Source organism: Eriocheir sinensis, unplaced genomic scaffold (genome assembly GCF_024679095.1).
Source record: "Eriocheir sinensis breed Jianghai 21 unplaced genomic scaffold, ASM2467909v1 Scaffold1225, whole genome shotgun sequence".
Classification (NCBI taxonomy): Eukaryota; Metazoa; Arthropoda; class Malacostraca; order Decapoda; family Varunidae; genus Eriocheir; species Eriocheir sinensis.
This window is the reverse complement of record NW_026110547.1, coordinates 40,001-60,155: the sequence shown is the minus strand read 5'-3', so window position 1 is coordinate 60,155 and position 20,155 is coordinate 40,001. Positions and strand designations below refer to the sequence as shown.

The 20,155-nt window shown below is 42.9% G+C and overlaps 3 protein-coding genes across 3 annotated transcripts in view; 2 read left to right on the top strand and 1 right to left on the bottom strand.

Annotated features, from left to right (window-relative positions):
• The first annotated feature begins 6,199 nt into the window (after positions 1–6,199).
• The window catches only part of LOC126989583 (putative nuclease HARBI1), a 30,830-nt gene continuing 16,874 nt past the window's right edge, over positions 6,200–20,155 (top strand). The window contains exon 1 of the mRNA XM_050848153.1: positions 6,200–6,618. The gene's annotated coding sequence lies outside the window, so the exon portion shown is untranslated. The remainder of the gene's footprint in view (positions 6,619–20,155) is intronic.
• On the bottom strand, positions 13,334–17,993 carry LOC126989585 (uncharacterized). Its single transcript, XM_050848157.1, has 3 exons — positions 16,463–17,993; positions 14,552–14,766; positions 13,334–13,752 (listed from the first exon to the last, which is right to left on the bottom strand). Exons 1-3 carry the CDS (start codon positions 16,681–16,683, stop codon positions 13,334–13,336), a joined length of 855 nt encoding a protein of 284 aa, XP_050704114.1. The 5' UTR covers positions 16,684–17,993.
• LOC126989584 (uncharacterized) overlaps positions 17,067–20,155 on the top strand; it is a 4,726-nt gene continuing 1,637 nt past the window's right edge. Inside the window, exons 1-2 of the mRNA XM_050848156.1 lie at positions 17,067–17,118; positions 19,572–19,825. Of these exons, the coding sequence (XP_050704113.1) occupies positions 17,067–17,118; positions 19,572–19,825 (306 nt within the window). The remainder of the gene's footprint in view (positions 17,119–19,571; positions 19,826–20,155) is intronic.

The window sequence follows — 20,155 nt, the reverse complement described above, 5'->3', positions numbered from 1 at the left end:
CGCTCGAGTCGCTCTTCATAGGGATTCGTCCTCAGTGATGGTATCATTTTCGTGGCGCGGCGCTGTACTCTCTCAAGTAATTCAATGTCTTTCCTGTAATTTAGAGACCAGAATTGCACGGCGTATTCCAGGTGGGGCCTTACCAGCGAATTATACAAGGATAACATAACTCCCGGCGTCTTGTATTCGAAGTTCCTCGCTATGAACCCAAGCATTTGTATTGGCTTTCTTACAGGCGGACTTGCAGTGTTTTGTTTGTTTCAAGTCACTGCTGATGGTGACCCCGAGGTCTCTTTCCTCTTGCACTACATGTAGTGGTTCGCCACCCATGTGGTATGTGTGGTTGCTGTTTCTGGATCCGATATGCATTACTTTACATTTGGTAGTGTTGAAGAACATCTGCCATTTTTCTGACCACCGAGTGATCAGGTCCAGGTCTCTCTGAATAATTTCGCAGTCTGCCGTCGTGAGGGCCTTCCCACCCACCTGTGAGTCGTCGGCAAATTTTGAAAGATTGGATTTCAATCCTAGTTCTAGGTCGTTGATATATATGATGAAGATTATGGGTCCCAGCACTGACCCTTGTGGTACTCCACTTGTGACCGGGAGCCACTCGGAGGCCTGTCCGTTGAGTACAACTCTGTTTTCTTCCAGTGAGCCAGTCTTTGATCCACGCTGTCAGGTTGTCGCCTAACCCCGCCGACTTGAGTTTCCTGAGGAGTCTTTCGTGTGGGACTTTGTCAAAGGCGTTTTGAAAGTCTAGATATATAACATCACTGGGGATATGATTATCCCAGTTTTCATAGATACCTTGGAAGAAGTCCAATAAATTGGTTAAGCATGAGCGCTTATTCCTGAAACCCTGCTGAGCATCGGAAATGATGTTGCTGTCTTCAAGGAACCTAAGGAGTTTGTCTCTGATGATCTTTTCGAGGATTTTTCCCGCCACTGAGGTTAAGCTGATTGGTCTGTAGTTTAGGGCCATGCTTTTGTCTCCCTTTTTGTAGATCGGTGTTACGTTCGCTTGTTTCCAGTCTTTCGGGACTTTGTTTTGTTGTAGTGACAGATTGTAGATGGCGGTGAGTGGGTGGAGGATTTGCTGCTTGAGTTCCTTGAGTAGCCTGGGTGACAAGTCGTCGGGTCCGGTGGACTTGTTTGTCTCGAGTTTGTCTAGGTACTTTTTCACATCCCGTTCGTCGATTGTACCAATTTCTAGGGGAGTGATTCCCATCGGTGGGGTAGGGCTCTCGGGTACGGACTGGGTGTTCTCGACCGTGAAAACAGACGCGAAGTTTTTGTTTAGGATTTCGACCATTTGTCTGCTGTCCTGTGTTAGTACGTCACTTTGTAAGAGTAGGTAGGAAGACACCTACCGAACGGGCGTGAGCTACTCCCGGTGAGGATATATGGGAAGCGAGGAGGGTGCTGAAGCCCTTCAAAGACCCTTCCCATGTCCTCACTAACCGTTTCCCTTTTGTCTCATCAGAGAGTAGTTCAGCATGCTCTCTAAAGACAGTTCCTCTCTCTTTTTACACCAAACTACATTCACACAACACACACACCTTTTCCCAAAATTCAAAATTCAAAATGACGAGAAATTACCGAGCCTCGGAGTCCCCACCTGTGGGGGGGACCATAAATTCCCCCAGGGAGGACTCCTCTTCTGGCTGCCGACTTGAGAGGTGTCCTGATAACTCCTCGAACCTCCTCCTTATCAATTTCTGCAACATTCGCGGTCTTCGTTCTAAATTTCATTCTGTGGAACACCTTCTCTCCTCCTCTAAACCTCACCTTCTCTTCCTCATCGAAACACAGGTTTCTGAGGCTACTGACAGCAACCTCTACTCTGTTCCCTCCTACTATCTCTATCCTAAATTTCAAACCAAAGCTGGATGTTGCGCCTACGTGCGCAACGACATCACTTGCTCTCGTGCCCACGACCTTGACTCTTCTGAATTTTCTACCATCTGGCTAAGACTTCATTGTCATTCTATTACTAAATACATCTGTGCTGTCTATCTCTCACCTAACTCTACTAACTATGTAAAATTCTTTGACTATTTGAACTCAAAAGTGAAGCATATCTTGACTCACTCTCCCTTCGCTGAATCTCAATCTTAGGAGATTTCAATGTTCACCTCCAGCTTTGGCTTTCATCCTCTTTCACTGACCAGCCTGGTGAACAAGCCTACAACTTTGCTCTCCTCAACGACCTAGAGCAGTTCGTTCAGCACCCTACTCGTATTCCCGACCGTCTTGGAGACACGCTCAACATTCTAGACCTCTTCCTTACCTCTAATCCTTCTGCTTACTCTGTCAAACTGTTCTCTCCGTTGGGCTCCTCCGATCATAACCTTATTTCTGTATCCTGTCCTATCGCTCCTGTACATCCCCTGGAACCACCGAAGAGGCGATGGATGCTTCTGGCATTTTGCTTCAGCTCGGTGGGACGACTTGAGGATGTACTTTCCGATTTCCCGTGGAATGATTACTGCTTCCAGGAGAGAGACCCCTCTGTGTGTGCCCAGCTCATCACAGAGGTGATTGTCTCTGGAATGGAGGCATACATTCCACGTTCTTTCTCTACTCCTCATGCTAAAAAGCCTTGGTGTAATCATGCTTGTTCTCTTGCTATTACAGATAGAGAGACAGCTCACAAAAGGTTCCAGAGCCTTCGAACACCCGCTAACTTTGACCTTTACATTTCAGCCCGGAATCGTGCGAAATCTATTCTCCGACTTACCAAAACTTCTTTTATCAATAGAAAATGTCAATAACTTGCTTTTTCTAATTCTTCCCGTGACTTCTGGCATCTAGCCAAAAATATCTCCTCCAATTTCACTTCTTCCTCTTTCCCTCCTCTCCTTAACCCTGACGGCAGCAGTGCCATCTCATCTGTCTCTAAGGCTGAACTCTTCGCTCAAACTTTCTGTAAGAACTCTACCCTGGACGATTCTGGGCATATTCCTCATGCTCATCCCTCCTCTGACTCCTTTATGCCTGTTCTTAAAATTCTTCCAAATGATGTTTTCTATGGCCTCTCTGGCCTCAACTCTCAGAAGGCTTATGGACCTGATGGAGTGCCTCCTATTGTCCTTAAAAACTGTGCTTCCGTGCTGACACCCTGCCTTGTCAAACTCTTTCGTTTCTGCCTATCAACATCTACCTTTCCTTCCTGCTGGAAGTATGCCTTTGTACAGCCTGTGCCTTTGAAGGGTGACCGTTGCAATCCCTCAAACTACCGCCCTATAGCTTTACTTTCCTGTCTATCTAAAGCTTTTGAATCAATCCTTAACCGGAAGATTCAAAGGCACCTTTCCACTTCTAACCTTCTATCTGATCGCCAGTATAGGTTCCGCAAGGGGCGTTCTACTGGTGATCTCCTAGCCTTCTTAACTGACTCTTGGTCATCCTCTCTTAGCCGTTTCGGTGAAACCTTTGCTATTGCGCTGGACATATCAAAAGCTTTTGATAGGGTCTGGCACAAATCTTTGCTTTCCAAACTACCCTCCTACGCTTTCTATCCTTCTCTGTACCTTTATTTCCAGTTTCCTTTCTGACCGTTCTATTTCTGCTGTGGTGGACGGTCACTGTTCTTCCCCTAAACATATTAACAGTGGTGTCCCACAGGGTTCTGTCCTATCTCCCACTCTCTTTCTGTTGTTCATTGATGATCTTCTTTCCAAAACGAACTGTCCTATCCATTCTTACGCCGATGACTCCACTCTGCATTACTCAACTTCTATTAATAGAAGAGCCACTCCACAGGAACTTATCGATTCAAGGCTGGAGGCAACAGAACGCTTAGCCTCAGACCTTACTATTATTTCCGATTGGGGCAAGAGGAACCTGGTGTCCTTCAACGCCTCAAAAACACAGTTTCTCCACCGATCCACTCGACACAATCTTCCAAACAACTATCCCCTGTTCTTCGACAACACTCAGCTATCAACTTCTTCAACACTAAACATTCTCGGTCTATCCTTAACTCAAAATCTCAACTTGAAACTCCATATCTCATCTCTTACTAAATCAGCTTCCTCTAGGCTGCGCGTTCTGTACCGTCTCCGCCAGTTCTTCTCCCCCGCACAGTTGCTATCCATTTACAGGAGCCTTGTCCGCCCTCGTATGGAGTACGCATCTCATGTGTGGAGGGGCTCCACTCACACAGCTCTCCTTGACAGAGTGGAGTCAAAGGCTCTTCGTCTCATCAAATCTCCTCCTCATACTGATAGTCTTCTACCTCTCAAATTGAGCCGCCATGTTGCGTCTCTTTCTATCTTCTATCGATATTTTCATGCTGACTGCTCTTCTGAACTTGCTAACTGCATGCCTCCCCCCCTCCCGCGGCCCCGCTGCACACGTCTTTCTACTCATTCTCATCCCTATACTGTCCAAACCCCTTATGCAAGAGTCAACCAGCATCTTCACTCTTTCATCTCTTACGCTGGTAAACTCTGGAACAATCTTCCTTCATCTGTATTTCCTCCTGCCTACGACTTGAACTCTTTCAAGAGGAGGGTATCAGGACACCTCTCCTCCCGAAATTGTCCTCTCTTTTTGGACACTCCTTCGATCTCTATTCAGGAACAGTGAGTAGCGGGCTTTTTTATATAAATTTTTATTTACGCCCTTGTACTGTCTCCTTAGCTGTAAAAAAAAAAAAAACTTACATCTTTTAGGGGACCGATATTGCCTTTTGTCTTCTTTTTGGTTCTTATATACGTGAAGAACTTTTTCGGGTTGGACTTGGCTTCGCTCGCAATCTGCTTTTCATTGTCGCGTTTACGCTGGCGAATGAGAAGCTTTGATGGTACTGTTCGCGTGCCTCGTCAGTGCTGTTTTCCTTTAGCAAGTTGTATTTTCTGTTCTTTAAATTAATCGCCGGTCGAACTTGGGTAGTCATCCATGGTGGGCTTATGGCATTATTTGTTCTAGTCTTCATGGGAACAGTTGTTCTCTCTACCTCTAAGAGTTTGTTCTTGAAGCCGTTCCACGCGCCGCCCACAGGAGTGAGGTTCATGAGTTCCCAAGTTGTCTGGGTTAGCAGCTCACGAGCGAGATTAAAATTTGCTCTTTTGTAGTTTGGAATCTTGGACGTGTTTTCGGTGAGTTCGTGGTCTGTTCTGATCTTTAGGCGAATTAGGTGATGGTCGCAACCACTTAGTTTTTCGCCGACCTGACATTCACGTGTGAGATCGGAATCACTCACGAGTACTAGGTCTAATAAGTTATTTTCCCAGTTAGGTTGGGTAACAATCTGAGTTAGAAAAGTGTCCTCTAACATTTCGAGCAATCTGTTACCCTCCCGATCTCCAATCATCGTGTTCCAGTCAATGTTGGAACAGTTAAAGTCCCCGATAATGACTGATTGTTTGTTTTGTGTTATGGTGGGAATTTCCTCATACACAGCTGCGTCGTCCGCTGCTTGTTGCTTTGGAGGTCTGTAAACGGTTCCAATCGTTATTTTGTTGTGCTTGCTAGTCTCCAGTTCAACACATACAGTGTCATATTTCTCTGAGTCCCCTTTGGTTATTTTCACGGCCGGGTATTTGTTCTTGACGTATCATATAACACCTCCTCCTTTCTTGTGAAGTCTGTTTTTGTAGAAACTTTCGTATCCTGGAATTGAGAATTCGGTCATTAGGTGGTCAGAGATGGCCCACGTTTCGGTGATGGCAATCACGTCCGGTCTTTCTACGTCAACGTAGGTAAGTAACTCATTCCGTTTAGGTATTAAGGTCCGCGCGTTGGTGTATTTTTATTTTTTTACAACAAAGGAGACAGTTCAAGGGCACACAAAAAAAAACATTAATAAAAAAAAGCCCGCTACTCGCTGCTCCCAAAAAAGAATCAAAAGAGGTGGCCGAAAGAAAGGTCAATTTCGGGAGGAGGTGTCCTGATACCCTCCTTTTGAAAGAGTTCAAGTCGTAGGCAGGAGGAAATACAGATGAAGGAAAATTGTTCCAGAGTTTACCATCGTGAGGGATGAAAGAGTGAAGATGCTGGTTAACTCTTGCATAAGGGGTTTAGACAGTATAGGGATGAGCATGAGTAGAAAGTCGTGTGCAGCGGGGCCGCGGGAGGGGGGGAGGCATGCAGTTAGCAAGTTCAGAAGAGCAGTCAGCGTGGAAATATCGATAGAAGATAGATCGAGAGGCAACATCGCGGCGGAATTTAAGAGGTAGAAGACTATCAGTAGGAGGAGGAGAGCTGATGAGACGAAGAGCCTTAGGGTGGTATTGCTAGACGGAAGGTCGAGGACAAGTTACTTCCCATGAAGTCAAGTCGTTACTGAGAGTACTTGAAATGCCCGCCAAAATACTGGAACATGGTCGAGTGTCGAGGACACGGGTACCCCCGTGTCTTCGTCGAAATCGTGATTTAAATTGTTATCAGAATTTAGACTGAATGTAAAAAATACAATAAATTATAAAATAAATTTTCGGGAAAAAAATATCCTATTAGGCAGAACACTAGTGTTTCTCTGATAACAGTACCCGTTCCGCGTTTTACAAGAATAAGGCGTCGTGACGACAACAAGCTCCCCCCTCCGGCCTGGCGTCACGCGGGAGAGGAAGGCTGCCGCCATTACTACAATTCATCATCCATATACAGGTAAGACCAAGCGTATTTTCCCGGCTGTGAATGATTGTTTAGTGTTTTTAAAGTGGCAGGATACGTTAGGCGGGATAAGGCGTGTTTACAACTTGCTGGAAGGCTGACAGGAGGCTCGCCTTTCATCGCCATGCCGTAGCCCCAACAAAATGTATTATTACACCCGGGTGAGGGAGCTTGACAGGATGTATAATCTTATTATTCGTGCTTGGTAATACTAAGAGGTCTCCGTGGTCTAGTGGTCAGCGTGGCTGACTACTACTACGCGGCCCCGTGTCCGAATCATGACCCGAGGAGTCAGCGTGCTGCTCACCCAGCTGTTCATCCTCCCTCTCGGGCTGGTTGATAAATGGGTACCTGGGGAAACCTTGGGAAGGTAAACTGTGGTAACCCGGATGTCACACTGGCCCTGTGTCCCGGGGTGTTGGGCTCCCTCCTACCACAGGCTCACGTGTTCATGCAACGGAGAACCCACGCGCAGCTCAGCTATAGCGTGTGCCCCCAACTTTACCTTAACTTTGGTAATACTACAGTGAGCCTGACGCCAGTAAACCTCAATAAGTATGAATTGTGAATGCTATGAAATAGGTCAAGGAAGCAGCCTTCATTACTGAGCCTGCCCACCCCAGCATGGCCAATATTAATATTTCACACCATTATGGGGAATAATTACATTGGCCATCTAAGCTCAAGCTTATATTCAGACAGACCTTGATGCTTAAGTTCCACTTCAAATGAAAATAATCCTTGATGAGGGTGATGACACAAAAGATTAAATATAATTTTTATTACATATAAAGCAGCAATGGCAGCCTACAGACACCTGCTACGTAGAGTGGCTCACGTGGGACAATGGGAAGACCTGGCCATCAGGAGGAGAACCCGTTTGTTCAGGAGCCGTAGGGATCCCTTTGAAATGTACTCGGAAGAGGAGTTCACTCAACGCTTTCGGCTCTCCAAGCAAGTCACCCTGGATCTCTTATCAAAAATCCAGCACCTATTGCCAGATTCTACCAGGAAAAGAGGTAAGCTTAAAATATCATAGGTCTGAAAATATAAAAATGCCATTCTTTACAGGTACTTTAATCAGACCTGATCAAGCTGTGGCTAGCAAGATTAATGTACTGATGCTTAACTGCAACAGGAGCCGATTCAGGAAAAAAGTTTGCCGGAGGCCCGATTGTTGAAAAGTCCGATGAAATTGCCTACCACACAATTTGGAATGTTCTGCGAGTTTTGTTGTTATAGCCGCAGCGCACTTCTGAGCTAGTTTCCAGTATTCGCTCAGGACCATGGGGGGGCGGCCCCTGGGTCCCCCTTTAGATCTGCCAACGAACCACAACCATAAACAGGGACAGCCCTGATAGTTCTCAAATTATACGAGGTGCCAAAGTCACAGATCCATACCCTAGTTATTCTCAGCTATGTAAAAATATGTCTACATATATGTCTATGATTTTTTTGTCAAATTATCATTCTTAAGGAATAAATGTTTATTTCATATTTCCTAGCGATAGAGTTTAGGTCAAAGCAAACAATTCAGTTCAACATATCTTTTGACACACTTTTCTAACATGAGTTTCTGTTGTCAGCCATAATTTCTGTGGGGGGGAGCTAGGGGGCTACAGCCCCTCCAATGTTTTTCAATCAGCCTTAAAATGCCCCTAAAAGTGCCTATTTACAAAATATTCCCTCACCTGCACATCCTTGCTTCGATCGCTACCCTCTTCCCCCGCCCACCTCATGAAACTATGATGCCTTATAGACCCCTGCAAAAATCTGCAAAAATTATGGGCTTGGTTATTGATTGGTTGAAAAGTAGGATAAGGCAGTCATCCACATTCTCAGTGAAAGTAAGGTGAAGGTAGGGGCACATACTATAGTTGCACATGGCCTGAGTGCTGACCTCTGTCACATTAGCACTATAGCCTGTGGTGGATATGAACCCATTACCCCAAAAGAGAGGGCAGGTGTAACATCTGGGTTACCACAGGTTTCCACAGGTACCCATTAATTTGACAGGCACAAGAGGGAGAATGAACAGTTGGGTGAGGTGCACACCGACTGGGATTTGAACCTAGATCTGTGGATTTGTAGCTTGGCACGATAACCACATCACCATGGAGGTGCAGTCATCAGGAATTATTATTATTGCTATTGTTATTATTATTATTATTATTATTATTATTATTATTATTATTATTATTATTATTATTATTATTTATTGTTATTATAATTATAATTATTATTATTTTCATTATTATTAATTAATTTATTATTATTATTATTATATATTTTTTTATAATTATATATAATTATTATTATTTTCATTATTATTAATTAATTTATTATTATTATTATTATTATTATTATTATTATTATTATTATTATTATTATTATTATTATTTACTGTTATAATTATTGTTATTATTTTCATTATTATTAATTAATTTATTATTATTATCATTATTATTATTATTATTATTATTATTATTATTATTATTACTATTATTTATTATTATTGTTATAATTATTATTATTATCATTATTATTATTATTATTATTATTATTATTATTATTATTATTATTATTATTATTATTATTATTATTATTATTATTATTATTATTATTATTTTTGTTATTATTATTAGCATTATTATTTTCATTATTATTATTATTATTATTATTAATATTATCATTATTATTATTATTAATATTATCATTATTATTATTATTAATATTATTATCAGCCTGTTTCCGGATGTCAGGAGTATACTGGGCCCTGGGAGAACCTTCTTTTCTCTTGTAGGTACACACCATCCCGAAACAAAACAGAAGTGTGTACCATTTATGTAGCTGTGGTCTCTTGTACCCCATTATGGTGGTCTCAATTACCCCATGTTATATAAAGATCAATACAAAGTAAACATTAACATTGATCACCTCCACATTGGCTGTATACTTACATAGGATGCCTGGCTACAGATCACAGAAATTGGACTTGGCTGAGGGACACGGCTTGTGTACAGCACACCTTAGCGTTACTGGGTCACATTCCTCGAATATACATACACAAATGAATAGGAATGAGGGGTACTTGTGGAATGAGTGAAAAGATGTGGTTTACATTTTCAGATCTTATGTACTTGAATGTCTACAAAACAGAAGTTAACAAAACAGTCCTACCTATTATAGCTTTTTTGTTTAATTTTTAAAAGAAATTTCCTTAGCTGGTCTCAGTTGCCCCAGGTGGTCGCAATAGCCCCGTTCTATGGTGTGTGTATATATATATATATATATATATATATATATATATATATATATATATATATATATATATATATATATATATATATATATATATATATATATATTCTGATAAATATTTCTTTCTTACAGGGCTTCCAATCCCACCACGTCTCCAGCTGCTGGTAACCCTCCGCTACTATGCCACTGGGAGCTTCCAGCTTGACATGGGGGATTGCTGTGACATGTCGCTGCCCAGTGTATCTACCTGTGTCAAGACTGTGACCAGTGCAATCTGCCAGCTAGCAGGGGACTACATAAAGTTCCCCAGTCCTGCTGAAGAACAGGATGTCATGCGACAATTTGCCGAGGTAGCTGCCATGCCCGGAGTTATTGGATGTGTAGATGGTGTACACATCCCAATCATCAGTCCAGGTGGAGAAGATGCAGAACTTTACCGCTGCAGGAAAGGCTTTTTCATTGAATATAATGGGGTCTGCAACTCATCCATGCTCTTCACAAATCTGGTCGTGAACTGGCAGGTAGTGCACATGATGCCCGCATCTTCAGTGAGTCTGTTTTGTGTGCTACTCTGGAGGAGGGCAGTACAGAGGATACTTGTTGGGGATTCGGGCTATGCCTGTAAAGCTACCTTTAACTCCCATTCGAATTCCTCGTACTGTTAAGGAGAGGCATTACAATGCCTCTCACATCAAAACAAGGAACCTGATCGAGAGAACGTTCGGGATTTGGAAGAAAAGATTTGCTATTCTCTCAAAGCCAATGAGAACAGCACTCTCAACATCAAAAAAAATTGTGACTGCATGTGCCATCCTGCACAATATTGCAATCCTCAACAAACTCCCCATTGACATGCCAGAAGAAGAACTTGAGCCCATCAACATAGACATACTTGCAGATTATGATGTAGGCACTGGAAATGCTCGCAGAGCTTCCATTGTTGAGAGATTCTTTTAGATCTTCTGTGGATGTCAAAATGTACACCATTGAGTGCTGGCAATGGAACCCAGGCTTCTGGATAGGAGTCAGGGCAGCAAGCCAACCGAGCCATCGATGATTTAAAGTTCTCCGTCTAGTCCAAGACCTACACTGCCCATGGTGCCTCACACAGCCTAACACACCAGAACATTTCCTGCTCCACTGCCCAAGATTCCACTCCCTCCACACCAACCTCAAATTAAGCATCCCTAACCAGACTCAACATCCACAGGCCAACTTTACATAGAAGGCCTGCTGGGCAGCGACACCCTCAGCCCCAACACTGCCTTCCAAGCCCTCAAGTCTATGCAGACCTTCCTACAGAAGTCCTGGCAACTCAATAGGATCTAACCCCTCCCCTGGTGACACATCGACAGAATAACAACATCCGCTAACATTTCCCACTGATGGGGCTCAGGAGGCAGTGGTCCCACAGCCTAACCAGCCCCATAAAACACCCCAGAAAAGATGATCCCAGAGGCCACTTCTCTGGCACTGTATCTGACATCCTCCCCCACTGTGGATATGCAGGAAAGGTGACTTCGCCCACACTCATGGTGGCTGGAAATGCTTTTATTTAACCCACAGTAGCACATGCGGTGCTATATATATTAGAGGAACTGCAATAACACATTGAAAATTCAGTAATCTACATGACAAAATTTTTCACTATTATTGCAGTTTTTCTAATGTAAATATATACTACAGGTGGCATTATGGGTTGACTAAAAGCGATTAAAAGCGTTTCCAGCTACCATGAGTGTGAGCGAGGTCACTTTTCCTTCATATCCACAGTAGGGGCCAGGGTGTCAGGTATAGTGCTGCATAAGTGGCCCTTGGCATGGTGACCTCAGTAGCTCAGTTGGGTTGATTTATACACAGATAGCCCAGGTTTGATCTTTTTTTTTCCCAGCCTATAGTGCTTTTAGGCTTTCTTGAGAGACCTGGATGGTAGTCGGCCCTAGCCCGTCATGATGCAGGCAAGTGTTTTATAGTGGCGCCGTCTTTTCTTGGTGTGGTGGTTGGTCACAGTGGTGTACATTTTGAGATCTTTATTGTAGTTTCTCTAATAATAAGTTATGTCTGTTCAGAAAATGAAAATAGCTTGTAAGATTTTGCATAAATATTTTCCGATCAAAATTTACAGTCTCTTTAATTTGTTCATTTCCTGCCTGAAGCCTATACGTACATAATCATGATATAAATAAATGAACAAAATATTTATCAAACATCACTGAATATAATGTATTTCCTACTACAACTACTACTACTAACACTAGTTAATGTTGGCAATATATGCTAAAATGCTGATGATACAGAGATTGGCAGAGTAATTGAGTCGGATCGGGTCGCTAGTATTCTCCAGGATGAACTAGACAGATTGCGTGAATGGGCAGGGAAGTGGCAGATGGAGTTCAATGTCTGGAAGTGCAAAGAATGGGCTAATCACTCTGACGTAATATTCTTGATGTATAAATAAAAACCCACACTGGCAGACGATAGTTATATATTTAACAAAAAAGTTTCGGTGGACACTGCCACCATCTACATTGGGCTAAAAAAAAACAACTCAATATGGTGGCAGTGTTCGATATAATTTATACAACTGGAAGTGCAGTACTCTGAGTGTATAAGTGAACAACCCTCATAATTATTGGTTAAATGACACTCCCTAAGAAGATCAAGGTGTGAGAGGAATTCAGGGATCTTGATGACCTCTGATCTCCATCTAAGAGCACAATGCATTCATCCTAGATATTGTGCAAATAGGGTATTGGGATTCATTTCAAGGAGAGTAAGCAACAAGTGCTGATGTCATCAAGCTATATTTAGCATTAGTTAGATCTTATCATGATAATGTGTTTTTTTTCTGGTCACCTTCATAATTGTAGAATGGGTATCAAAATGTTAGAATTGGTACAGTGGAGGATGACAAAGATGATTTACGGGTTCAAAAACTTGACATATGAGGAGACTCGAACAGTTAATTAAACTTGCATTTTCTAGAGAGGCAAAGGGTGCAAGGAGACTTGATCGAAGTTTATAAATGGATGAAGGGCTTTAATAAGGGGGATATTTATAAGGTTCTGATGGTAAGAGACATGTAATAATGGGTTTAAATTTGATAAATTCAGATTCCACAGGGTCATAGGCAAAAAATACTTTACCAACAAGAGAATGAGTGGAACAGGCCTGGCCTTCATGTTATGAGAGTCAATAAGATGAACACATTAATAAAATGTTTAGATAAATTCATAGGTAGTGATGTTGGGGGGAGCTTACATGCTAACGGTGAAGAAGACTGGTGGTGGCCCTCCTCAATCACCTCCCAAGCTTTCCGAAGAACACGAGGCCGTTGCCTCCATGATTTCTGGAGAACTCAGTATGGGCGAGTGTGTCCTTGACACTCTTACAATACAAGATGGGCATGCAGTTGATGAGGCAGGCAATCCCATCATGGATGTTACTCTCAGGCATTCCCCAAACTGTCCAAAAATTTGGCTTTGCAGGTGTCTGCTGCCTCACGGATATGATGCCAAGTCTCCGTGAAGACATCTAGCTGCCGCTGCAACACCTCCCTGTGAAACTGGTACAGTTTCATCTGTTGGTCGTGCTCCTCTCTGGTCTGTTGAAGAAGGAGTTGGTGATACTCATCCTGCTGCTTCCGACAGGCCTGGTACTCTGCATCAAATTTCCTCCTCTGCCGTGGGGCAGCAGAAGAGGAGGCCACATTACATGTAAATGTAGTTAGTGATGGTGCAGTGGATGCAGAGGATGAAGCTTCTGGCTGGAAAGATGTAGAAGCACTAGGAGGTGCAGGTGCTTCAGCACATTCAGCGGCAGAAGTAGCAGAGGGGACCTCTGTCGGTGGCAGTTTTCCACTCACAGCTGTGAAATAATACAATGCATTATCAGTCATACTTATACATGAAAGATGATGTGACTCGGGAAATTTCTTCCTTCAATAACAATGTTAGCTTCTTTTCTTATAATACTTGAAAAAACACTACCCCATCAATAAAGGCACCAGAGGGAATTTGATATCTATTGCATTTATAGTTATTTAAATTTAATCCTAGACTGGGCCCCCTCAGAGCTTGTTCCCAGAAATGAGTAACTTATCTATCTATATCTATATCTATCTATCTATCTATCTATATCTATATATCTATATCTATATCTATCTATCTATCTATCTATCTATCTATCTATCTATCTATCTATCTATCTATCTATATATATATATATATATATATATATATATATATATATATATATATATATATATATATATATATATATATATATATATATCTCTCTCTCTCTCTCTCTCTCTCTCTCTCTCTCTCTCTCTCTCTCTCTCTCTCTCTCTCTCTATATATATATATATATATATATATATATATATATATATATATATATATATATATATATATATTTATATTTATATATTTATATATATCTATATATATATATATATATTTATATATATATATATATTTTTATATATATATATATATCTATATATATATATTTTTTTGCATATCTGTGAAACTAAAACAGTGTATCAAAAAGTGAAAATTGATGATGAGAATAACAATGATAGTATTTATATGCAGCACCAGAACAAGAATGCAGAAAGCTGGATAATATAATGTGATATACTTTCAAGCAATGATTAACTTACTGAAAGTAACATCCATGATGGGAGTGCCTGCCTCATCCACTGGATGCCCATCTTGAATGGCAAGAGTGTCAAAGACATCCTCGCCCATGTTGAGTTCTCCAGAGATCATGGAGGCAACAGTCTCATGTTCTTCTGTAAACTTGGGAGGTGATGGAGGAGGGGCACCACCAGTCCTCTTCACCTTCAGCTTGTAGGCTCTCTCTTCCTTTTTCACACTGCAATGAAACATGATTTTAATAACAATAATATATCAAAGGCATACTGAATTGTAAACCCTTTAACAATACACCTCTGCAATGCAGTGGTTCGAGTCCCTAACAATGAATCTGCGGGCCTGGGCAGTCGGCATGCAGCCACCCAGCCGTTCATCCTTCCTTTCACCCGGGTACCTGGGGCCACCAGGGAAAGTAAACTGTGGTAACCCAGATGTTACACTGGTACTGTATCTGGTTTATGGGTTGTCTCATGACAGGCTCAAAGGATCAATGGGATGGAGATGAGCACTGCCACCACCCGCAGCTATAGCGTGTGCTCCCAACTTAACCTTTTCCTTTACCTTTTTTTACCCTTTGACCAAATATAGTAAAGAGCATTGGAAACAACTTGTTGTACCAAAATTGATATTAGTGTTGCAGATTTAATATTCTAGTGCCTATTAATATTAATAGTGTTTGCATTAAAGATACATTGCTATTCAATTAGGTTGATAACATGGGATTATTTTAGTTTGAATATAGCTCTTAACTAACAAAGCAAGAATTAATGGGTTACTATTTGATCAGCAATGGTATAATATTATCATATGTAAGAGCTACACCTGCTCTATGCTTATTGCTATTCTACCAGTAATTCTTTCTTTTTGCCTTACAAATAACATGTAATAACAATGAAAAATAACTATAGCCTATTTTTAATGCATTATGATTATTTTGGATCTGGAGAACACATTATTAGTGTAATCTGTGTCTCAAAAGGTGAAAAGTTGATCATTTTAATCATCACCCAAACACTGGAGTGGATAGGTATTTATCAAAGGGGGGCACATCTGAGTATGGGAGGGCACTAGACAAGTGAAGCTCCGCGGCATTCTGATGCCACACAGAATGTTACAAGGGCACATTCTAAGATCATATTAATGGTGGGTATAAAGGCATGGTCGATGGGGGCAGTATGTTAATTCTCAGGGGAGGGAGTGGCATGTGACCCCAGTTGCTTCTGCAACCGCACGCTGAGGTGGAAGCATTTTCCCCGTGACCCCGTGATGCAAGAACTATATGGTAATTCACAGTAAGAGCATTTATTATTTTATTGCTAAATTGTGGCAGCGACGCCGCGCTGTCTGTGCTGGTGGTGTTTTGAATCTACAGCTCACAATACATGTTCCAACACTATTCACCACCCCATAGTAACTTTATTCTGATGGAATGTCCACCGACACCTCCTACATAATGCAACCACATACTCATACGTGAAACATGCTGCCTGTCATCAGAACGGGGTGAATTGTCTTGCCTAGTTGGCTGTTACAACCACTAAGTTAAAGCGAGAATAATATATACCAAACTATACTACCAATACATATTATAATAGCGGTTATTGTGTTAGATACGATGGCAAAATATAATTGTTTAGTCGGTCATCATATGAAACTGGCAATATAATTAAGCAAGCTGTATAGTATTTGCCTTTATCTTTCCAATGATATGCCGAATATTTGCTACAATGCATAGTTACAGAGGTGTGGAGGTGAAAATAGAACTCACCTCCCCCCTGCCCGACAGCGCACAGGGGTCATGACGCGTTGCGCACTGAAAGGATCGAGGAGAGGAGGACCTAAGAAGCGATACAAAGCGATACTGGTCAAAAGGTTAACTATATACAACGTAAAATCAATGCACCTCATTTACTTACTTCAATTTGATGCGGTTGAAACTTCTTTTCAATTGTTGAACTGATCGCGGCTCCAGATCAGGGTGCATGGCGTTGAAGTTTTTGGCGATCTCATCCCACGCCAAGTTCTTCTTGTGCTGGACCGCAGTGCTGGTTGACCTATCTTGAAGGACAGGCCTTTCCTCCACTAGCTGCACCAGGACTCTCCTCTGCCTTGACGAAAGTGGTGCAGCGCGGTCCATTGTCGATCAGCTTCCGTGCGCGCGCGTTGTTGTGATGGCGGAATATGCATTCATATCGGCACTCTGCATTATCTTTTTCATTTTTCTTTTTTTCATAATTGTTTAATTTGAATTTGTATCTTAAATGCTATTATTTTTAAAAGAGTACTTCCTTATAATTTCTTATATGTATGACTGCTGAAATAAAAGTTTATGCACTGCACCTCGTCTTCTTCCATTAATTACGGCTATATCTAGCTTTTCTGTTTTGTTTATCTCTAAATTTATAATTTTCTCTTAATGTAGTCCCGATATGAAACATGATTTTTGAAAAAAACGGGAAATCGGGCCGGTGCGTGGCCAGCTGATGCCGATCAGGCGTACCAACACCCAGATGCAGCCAGATGCAGCGGGGGCTGCTGGCGGGCTGGTCTCTCAATACGGTCGAGGGACGAAGTAACTTTGCCTACCTACATGGTCGAGCGACAGGAAAGGACGCTAGCCTTCGCGTCTAACAATACCACCCTAAGTGTGTGTTGGATTTACAGATATAGTAGCTTATAATATTTATATCATCCCGGCTCTCCCTTTTGTACTGTGCTCAATAATATTAAGAATTATTCGTTTGAAGCAGCATAGTTGAGGTTGACCGTAGACTCATTTTACATTATTCACCCCTACAATATTCGTTTTCTTTGTTGTTGTTTAGTAGAAAATGGGCTTTCGATGGTAGGCTATGAAGATAAGTGAGAAATAATACCACTAATAATTATACCATACCACAACCCCTACAACCCATCAACCACCACTATAACTACCACCACACTAAATACCACCTTCTTTAACCCACTGTTCCTTACCTCACAACCCTTACTACCACTATACTACCACCACAACCACAACCACCCACTGAGACCAATATATAACTATCACTACCTTCTTTAGCCTACTGCTCCACTCCTCACACCACTAACCACCCACACCCACCTACTACCACTTCCACTACTACCACAACCACTACCACACACACGCCTAAGATCACTACAACCATCACCACCCTCTATATAGCATACGATTAACTAACTAACTAACTAATTAACCCCGCCACTACTGATACTACCACCACCACAACCACTCACCCACTTAATTACCACCTCTACAACTACCACATACCCTCTTTAATTAAGGGTGCGGCCACACTACACGCGGTTTGCTGGGAGGGTAGAGGGTAGCGGGCACAGATCGAGTTAAATATATGAAGGAAGGAAGATATGAGAAGTAAGGAGAAAATAAGAAGAAATGTGAAGAAACACACACACACACACACACACACACACACACACACACACACACACACACACATATATACACACACACACACACACACACACACATATATATATACACACACACACACACACACACACACACACACACACACACACACACACACACACACACACACACCACCACACTACTCCACACCACCACCACCACTCACACCACCACCACTTCAGACTACTCCACCACCACCACGACTACTCCACCACCACTCTACTACTCCACCCACCACCACCACTACTCCACACCACCACCACTTCTTCTACTCCACCCACCACCACCACTACTCCACCCACCACCACTTCTACTACTCCACCCACCACCACCACTACTCCACCCACCACCACTTCTACTACTCCACCCACCACCACTTCTACTACTCCACCCACCACCACTTCTACTACTCCACCCACCACCACTTCTACTACTCCACCCACCACCACTTCTACTACTCCACCCACCACCACTTCTACTACTCCACCCACCACCACGACTACTACTCCACCCACCACCACTTCTACTACTCCACCCACCACCACTTCTACTACTCCACCCACCACCACTTCTACTACTCCACCCACCACCACTTCTACTACTCCACCCACCACCACTTCTACTACTCCACCCACCACCACGACTACTACTCCACCCACCACCACTTCTACTACTCCACCCACCACCACTTCTACTACTACTCCACCCACCACCACTTCTACTACTCCACCCACCACCACTTCTACTACTCCACCCACCACCACTTCTACTACTCCACCCACCACCACTTCTACTACTCCACCCACCACCACCACTACTACTCCACCCACCACCACTTCTACTACTCCACCCACCACCACTTCTACTACTCCACCCACCACCACTACTACTCCACCCACCACCACTTCTACTACTCCACCCACCACCACTTCTACTACTCCACCCACCACCACGACTACTACTCCACCCACCACCACTTCTACTACTCCACCCACCACCACGACTACTACTCCACCCACCACCACTTCTACTACTCCACCCACCACCACTTCTACTACTCCACCCACCACCACAACTACTCCACCACCAACCACCACTACTCCTACACCAACCACCACTTCTACTACTCCACCCACCACCACTTCTACTACTCCACCCACCACCACTTCTACTACTCCACCCACCACCACCACTACTCCACCCACCACCACTTCTACTACTCCACCCACCACCACCACTACTCCTACACCTACCACCACTACTACTACACCACCCACCACCACAACAACTACTCCAACCACCACCACTACTACAACACCACCCACCACCACAAATACTCCTACACCGACCACCACCACTACTACTACACCCACCACCACCACTACTACCTACCCACCACCACCACTACTGCTACACCCACCACCACCACCACTACCACAGTACCACCTCACTAATACAATACCAACTACCACTACTACTGCACCCACCACCACCACCACCACCGACACCCACCACCACCACCACAACTGCAACATTACCCCCTACCATAACAACTCGCACCAACACACCCTTAGCTACCACCAACATCGACACCACCACAGACACGACCTCTCTTGACCCCGCCACGACTACAAGTGATGACTATTGGACGACTACAGAGGACGATGACTCAGTGGTGACCCTTCCTGACGGTGACAACAACAGCATCTTGGGCCTGTCCATGTTTGAGTTCATCGTCGTCCTTCTCTCCTCCTTCCTCCTCCTCCTCGTCCTCTTCACTTGCTTCCTCATGCTGATTTTCAAGAGGAAGAGGAGGATCTACGTCAGAGTGAGTTCTTCTGTACTTTGGTTCCTCTTGAAGACTTTGAGGTTCATGGCTTTTGGAGTGTAGCAAAATCCTTCGTAGCATTCATGAAGTCAGTCATTTTTCATCAATTAGAAACTTTACTTACATTTCCTCAGTTTTCAAGAGGAAGATCTACGGCAGAGTTTGTTTTTACTTCACTTACTCCTAAAGACTTTGTGGTCCATGTGTTTTTGGAGTGTATATAAAGATTTTCCGTAATATTCACAGAAGCCAGTCAGTCAGTTCGTCAATAATAACAAACTTTCCTTTTCAGTAGTCAGTGTTTCCGTAACGATATGATTTTGAGGTTCA